Genomic DNA, 6964 nt, shown 5'->3' with positions numbered 1-6964 from the left:
AGCCGCGCTGATCGAATTGTCTTGCGCGTTATGCAAGTGCGACTGGCCCGAGATTTGAGTGGCTGGGCTTTGCAACGCCGAAGCTGAGAAACACCGCAATAGCTCGCTCGCCTAACTAGCTTTCATCCTCGGTTGACATGTACGTAAGCTACCTACGATGCTACGAAGCAGACCCCGAACGGGAATTAATTTGTTTCTTGGTTGCGACTGTCAGAAGTTACACGGATAGCTGGACTGGGCCACTTCTCAACGTTCCGCAGGATTTAATTACATCAGTCAATCATTGGGGCTTCGGGCGGCAGCGGCACGGCAATGCCCTCAACTATGGGTTCAGCTGAGCAAGGGTGGGAGGGCCAGCAGCCTCGCACTGATTGGTGCCAACCAAGAGCCGTCTGTCGTACCCTGAGGCCGCACAGCTGGGGCGTTGTCTGCTTCATCAGCACGCTGCCAGCCATAATGTGACGGACACGGCTATACAACGCTCCTGCTTATTCCTTGTGAGTATAGTATTTCCTCCAATCGTGAACATCCTTAAATCCCAGTACGTCTCGAATCTTCTTGTTGGACAAAGGTGCCTCCCATTCTCCCATCTTTCTCGTGATCGGTGTGTTCGGGCAGGTCTTCTTCAGATACTCTTCTGTCGGCGTTGTAGTGGTAATAGTGTCGTTTGTCGCGTTGAATACCTGGAAGCCCAAGCCGTCTTTGGCGACGCAAAGATCGCAAATCTGGCCAAGATCCCGCGCATCAATGTAGCTCCAGGCGTTCCTCTTCCTCGTTTCAGGCATGCCAACAAACCGTGGAAAGTTCTGTTCGTAATCCTGTGGCTCGATGACGTTGCCGATAATCAGGGCATAGATATCTACGTTGAAACGGCGGGCAAATGTACGGGCAATCCTTTCGCCAGCCAACTTGCTGCAAGCGTATGAGTCCTCCGGATTGCGATCGTAGTTGTCCTCTTCAAGCGGGAATTTCAGGTAGTCGTCGTCACCCTGTGTGAAACAGACACCATACGTCGTCTCACTGCTGGCAATGACGATCTTCTTCACTCCCAGTTTGGCAGCTGCTTCGATCACATTGTACGTGCTCATGACATTGCCACGGAATGTCTCGCTGTCCGGCACAATCATGTTGCGGGCATACGCAGCAAAATGGATAACGGCGTCAGGCGGACCAGGATGTTTTGGTAATGCGAACTCGGCCATGGAGAACAGCGATGACAGGGCGTTAAAGACTTGCCCGCCATCGGTGAGGTCGGTCTTCATGGTGTAGACATTCTTGCCGGCTGGAATATGATCCTTTGGAAAATCCACCAAATCGAGATTCAACACTTGATGTCCTTTCTCCAGGAGATATGGGATACAGTGTCGTCCAGCCTTTCCAGACCCGCCAGTAAAGACGATTCTTTTGCCAGCAGTAGCCATGATGTCTGAATTGGGTGTATGGCAGTTTCAGAGTCGGCGAAGACTCAGCGCAGATAATTTTGAGGTGCAAGTGAAGAATTCATCACCTATCCAGATCGCGGGAAGTGATGACATGACAGAGACCGGGAATATTGCCGGTCGCAGCCCGTGTGCAGGGCTCGCTCTGCCTGAAATAGGCAGCTCCGTAAGTCAAAACACGGCACTTCTTTTCCTTTGCAGCTTATTTGCATCGTGGTCGCTACGGCGGCGGAAATTGAAGAAACTCGATTTCTGCTTCAAGTTCTGCTGTTGTGTAGGTATGGGCGTTAGGAAACTGGACTGGGAGGCGGCTCCAGACATGTAGGGAGCAGGGGAGTATCCCCCCCAGGCGTTCGCATATTGAGGCACAGAAGGATGTCCCTGGTGTGCCTGTGCATATGCAGATTGTCCAGTTTCAGAATGATGTCTTCCTTGTCGAGGGTCTCGAGGAGGTATGTTCGGGCGAATAGATGCATCTTCTTGACCATACATCCGTTTCACCCACTCTGTCTCCTGGTCAACTTTGGCTTGTTGCATTCTTCGCTGTTCCTTCTCCTCCCTTTCCAGCAATTGCCTGGTCAATCTTTCTTCTTCCTCTTCTCTACGCTTTTTTTGCCGTTCCTCCTCTAGAGCTTGCCTCCGCAGTCTCGCAGCCTCGGCTTCGAGTTCCCACTGAGTTCGAGGGTCTGTTGGAGGTACTCGGGAGTCGTGGACAGGCGATGCTGACTGAGGAGAAGCATCCGGGTACAAAATAGACGGCCCATTGGGATCGTTCGCGTTGGATTTCTTTCTCGCATTCAGGTTGAAGGTGTCTTTGAGAGTTCCAAAGTAAACATCTCGGATGACGGCAGCTCCGAGCAGAAGAACCACCTCCAGTCCTTTTAGGTCTTCAACATCGACTCTCTGTAGGTTCGGCTCATACAAGGTCAACTCTTTCAGGCTCTGGAATATTGCTACCGTTATGTCTGGATCCCTGTGTTTCGCTTTGCCCTCTATATCTGTGCTCTTGCCAGACATGAAACAAGCTAGGTCTTTCGAGAATTTGCCGTCCTTCTTCCATTTGAACACAATTTTGGGTGTGACTTCTGAACCAGCAGGATCGTGTTGCGTGCGGTCCAAGACGGAACCCGAAGGCGCTCGAAATGTCTGTTGCGGCATTTCAAACTCCCACGCCGCAGCTTTGTTGAAACTTGCTGGCCTGTGCCTCACAGTGATCTGCTGGTCTGGGTTGTACAGCTGTATCGCAAATTGGGACGGGAGGATAGGTTCTGGCGGAGGTGGAATGGCACCATTCGCTTTCGCTTGTTCTGACAGCGGTGGAGGCTGCGTCCATTCTGGAATGAGTAGCACTTCGGCGTAGAGGACATCGGGGCTGTAGGCATCGTAGAGAGCTGCGGCATATCTGTTTCTAGAAGCATGCTGCTCCGGATCTAGGTGTCGCAGCGTGTAATGAGGCTCGAACTCGGCCCCATGCTGGGAGAAGAGGAAGGTCGACAGTTGCTTCGGTTTCTCTTTGGACGGCTTCAGAACAAAAGCTATAGCCTTCAGTCAACTACTGCTTGTCAATTCAGGTGTCATACGTACTTGGGAGATTCTCGTCCAGCATCTTGTCGAAAGATGTGACCGTCAAGGGCGACTCGGGATCACGTCTACAGTCTGCGCATAACGAGGTGATACTCTCACAGGAGGAGACGAGGGGAGAAGAACGAATCCTTGTAGAACTATCTTAATTATCGATCCGTAAGTTGCACTTCATCATCAACAGGCGCAGCAAGTTGTGTGATACGCGCCCCTCTTATTGTGGGTGTCTTGCTAGGCACAGCCACACATCACGAATGTAGCCCACGCAGCCTTGGGCATGTCACGGCCCAAAACACGCCGACACTTAGGCGACCGGAAGGCTGTGAATACCCCAGGCTCGCGCTTAGGGGCCTTAATCAAGCTTAGCGGGACCCAAACAAGAACATTTGGGTCCCCTAAATACCCCATCGTGCGTCATCCACCACTGCGACAGACCCATTCAATCGGACCAGCCATTGGCCTGGGTGGATGACCACGACTGGATGTTGGAGAGCATAAAGTGACAGGGTGCAGTAACGTAACTTTACTACGATATATAGTAGAAAGACACGCGTCTGCTGCAGACTTGCTGTTGTTAAGGTTGAATGGCTTCCCTGCAGGCAGGGTTCCTCATCGCTACTGAAGCCTCAAAGCCTCCTCGTCAAGCACGCCGAAAAGATTCTCCACCTCCCTCAGTACACTCTCGATCCCGAGGCTTAGCTGGCCGGTGACGAGGGCATACGTGTACAAAAGGCTATAGTCTTCGTCCTTGACTTTCTGCTCCTGTGCATCGCTTCTTCGGTACTCGAATACTTTCGCCAGCAGCCTGTCTCTCGTGTGCTCTATGCTGGGCAACGCGTCACTTGTGATCGAGTACTCAAGCTTCATTGAGCTTGCCAATACGCTGAACATGTGACTGATGCGTCGACACAATTGAGCTCGCTCGTTGACTGTCGCCTTGAGCAAAGCTTCTTCGCCCGGTGAAATGTGTGGATCCTTGAGAATCACCTCGTTCATGGCATGGAAGCTTCCCAGCATTTGCTCAGTAGTTTTGAGTATCCGGCTGTAGATCGCGTGTGGGAACGGCCGGCGGAGCTCGAATTCGCTCTTGGAGGTTTCTGCCAGGCTCTGGAGGTTAGCCAGGAATCTCTGCAGGTAAAACTCTTCCCGCAGATTCATGTATCGATCGGGATGAAGGCCTTCGGTCAAGGTGGCCAATGGATCTCTCTTCCAAATCAATCCCATTCGTAGCCACAGGAGTGCTAGGCCATCTTTGAGTTTCTGCCGCGCGGATATAGGCCATACAGCTCGGGTGATGATAAGGCCCCATATGCAACCCGAAATGACGGCGACTACTCGATGTCCGGCAATTGTGACGATCAGAGGATGCTTGCCGGCATGCTCTTCGTCTCCATCGTCTCGGTCCTCAACTCCTGAGAGACTATACGCATAGAGCGCGCTGAGGTTGTAGGTCAACATGATGAACCGGCCCATCGGACCTTTGCCCTTTCCAATAATGATGTATGCCGTCCAGTATGCCATCCCAAATCCAAGGAGCGCTAGAACAACGGGGTTTTCTCTGGATATCTCCCAGACGGCTACGGCGAGGAAGGCTCCAAGACAAGTCCCAAGCACTCGGGAGTAGCCCGTAGTATTGGAAGCTCCAATCGTCATACTGCATACAAGCATATATGTTACCAGGCCCCATTCTCCCCGCCAGTGCTGGTAAATTGGTCGCGTAGCAGGTATAAAACTCGGCGCGGCATATAGCATTGCACCCAGACCCACCTTGATGGCAAATCTGACATCGTCGCGTTGAAGGAAGGATGCTGCTGCGTAGAGGTAACGGAAGAATATTTGTTTGACGCGTGGTTGATCAGGCCAGTGAGGCTCGTCATGGTGTCGACCGACCCTGAGATTTTTGTTGCTCAATTGGACTTCGGCTTCATCAGACCTCTTGACCGATCTCGCAAAGTCGGGCTCGAGGCCATCCAGATCAGTCTCACCGTGCAGTGGTCGCCAGAACTGCAACCATCGCCAAGTCTTCCCAGCTGGTTGCTCATCGACTTCAAGCTGGAGTTCATCGAGGATGATGAGGTATTGATGGACTGATTCGGCGACCTCAACCAAAGAGTAAGAGAAGTGTCCACAACACGCAGCCGCATCTTCCCAATCTGCTTGTACAGGTATCGGTCGAGAGCGATCCATGTCCTTTTGACTGTATACCACAAGGAGCGCCTGACGTCTAGAATTCCGGTACAGGTCCAGGGCGCGCTCGAGACTAGATTTGAACTTTGGATTGGTCGTGACAACGTAGCGCTTCGACGCATCAAACGGGCAGTCGTCCAGGATCTCCTTGAGCGTGAAGGCCAGTGATCTCATAGCTGGACCTAGGTTCTGGATGAAAAGCTCGAATATTTGCGCTGGGGTTCGGAACGATGCCGGCTGTGCAGAACCACGTTGGGAGTTTGCTGTCAGAGTTGGCGACAGTGGTGTAAAGTAGCTCAAGATGTCACGGTCATTGGCTATTATCCTGGAACTCTCCATGGAATCCATCCACCCCGGTGTTGCAGGATGCTGTGCTGTGGACTGGATGGAACCGAATGCAGGCTGTTTGGTAACGACGAATTGCATGGCTGCGGCACTTCTGAGACCACCAATGCTCTGTGAAATTCGCTGAATGCACTGGGATAGTCGGGCCTCAATCAACGCCTGTCGCTCGGTGCCTAACAGGTAATGTTCATATCGTGCTTCTTTCAGATTCTGGGTGATGGTTGAAGACGCCTTCTTATGCTGATCGCTGACCTCTTGCAGTACATGATCTTCCAGTTCCGCCTCGTCCCCCGACAAGAAGCTACTCGTGATGAGCGCCAGCATGTCAGCCAGAGCGTCGGTCACCTGGATAAGATTCTTCCTCAGCTTGTGCCTGGCGGAGATGGGAAAGATCAAGAACGAGACTAGCATTGTCGCCAGGACTCCCGCGACAATCATCTTCAATATCTGGAGGATGGATTTTGTGGAATAGTCCCCAGCCTGGATGGCGCCTTCTTTTGTCAGGATGGTGACCAGACTGAGAGACACAAGGGAGCATGCTATGTTCACCAAAGGATCGTTCTTCTTCAGCTTGACCCATGCTACCAGCCCGAGGCCGCCTCCGACGAAAATGATCAGCACGATGGCGTGGCCAAGTTCAATGAGATGGACTGTGTCTGCGAAGAAAGCCGCAATGCTCATGCTCATAAACGAGACGAGGGCAACGTAGAGGAATGCCGTCGTTGCCAGAATGAGCGCATCGAGCATGCTCCCCAGGGATCGGGCAGGATGGAAATAGACCGTGATCGTCGCGACCATGTGCTTGGAGTTCTGTCGGCCGAACAAATCGCTCAATTGCGGGACGAAAGTCGCCAGACTGCCTAAGAGATATGCGAGGGCGCATTTGAAGACCCCTTTGCCAGTGTCAGAGAGTAGGAATTGCTTGACCTGTTTCCCACACTCCAAGCTCTTGGACAACAGCCAACCATGTTTTGAAGGCGTGGACGTGGCGGCATCCCGACTCTGTCCGAGGAGAGGACTCGCCTCATCAGCGTTGTCGCGGGAGCCATCGAAGGGATCGAAGTTGTGGAGGGTGAAAGTTTTACTCAGTCGTGCACCGGTAGAAGGGTCAATGTAGGATGATTGACGAAGCTGTGCAGCAGGATCAGCATGCACTCTTTCCCTCACGCCATCTACCACTTACGCTCGCCCTGGGGTTCAGGTCGGTCAAGTCGGATTCACTGTCTTCTGAGCTGGAAGCCATATTTCAGGTGGTCTTGTCAGACCATTGCCGCCAGGAGGGATAGCCTTGTTTATAGGTGCCATGGCGGCCTAGGGATAATCATGATGAGAACAGATGGCACTTGTACTCGTAGACTCCAAGGCGTGGGATGTAGACGTTGTGCTACATTTGGCAAAGCGTTCGGACCTGC

General features: G+C 52.5%; 3 protein-coding genes across 3 annotated transcripts; all 3 read right to left on the bottom strand.

Annotated features, from left to right (window-relative positions):
- Positions 1-488: 488 nt before the first annotated feature.
- On the bottom strand, positions 489-1421 carry G647_04696 (uncharacterized protein; the record flags this gene model as incomplete). Its single annotated transcript, XM_008729035.1, has 1 exon — positions 489-1421. One exon carries the CDS (start codon positions 1419-1421, stop codon positions 489-491), a length of 933 nt encoding a protein of 310 aa, XP_008727257.1.
- A 189-nt stretch (positions 1422-1610) lies between these two features.
- On the bottom strand, positions 1611-3045 carry G647_04695 (uncharacterized protein; the record flags this gene model as incomplete). The annotated part of the gene is made up of 2 exons (XM_008729034.1): positions 1611-2974; positions 3024-3045. The coding sequence occupies 2 exons, from the start codon at positions 3043-3045 to the stop codon at positions 1611-1613; spliced, it is 1386 nt and encodes a 461-aa protein (XP_008727256.1).
- Positions 3046-3635: 590 nt separating this feature from the next.
- On the bottom strand, positions 3636-6795 carry G647_04694 (uncharacterized protein; the record flags this gene model as incomplete). The annotated part of the gene is made up of 2 exons (XM_008729033.1): positions 3636-6683; positions 6736-6795. The coding sequence occupies 2 exons, from the start codon at positions 6793-6795 to the stop codon at positions 3636-3638; spliced, it is 3108 nt and encodes a 1035-aa protein (XP_008727255.1).
- Positions 6796-6964: the final 169 nt, after the last annotated feature.

Source organism: Cladophialophora carrionii (assembly GCF_000365165.1).
Source record: "Cladophialophora carrionii CBS 160.54 unplaced genomic scaffold supercont1.4, whole genome shotgun sequence".
NCBI lineage: Eukaryota > Fungi > Ascomycota > Eurotiomycetes > Chaetothyriales > Herpotrichiellaceae > Cladophialophora > Cladophialophora carrionii.
This window is presented reverse-complemented; position numbering and strand designations above follow the sequence as displayed.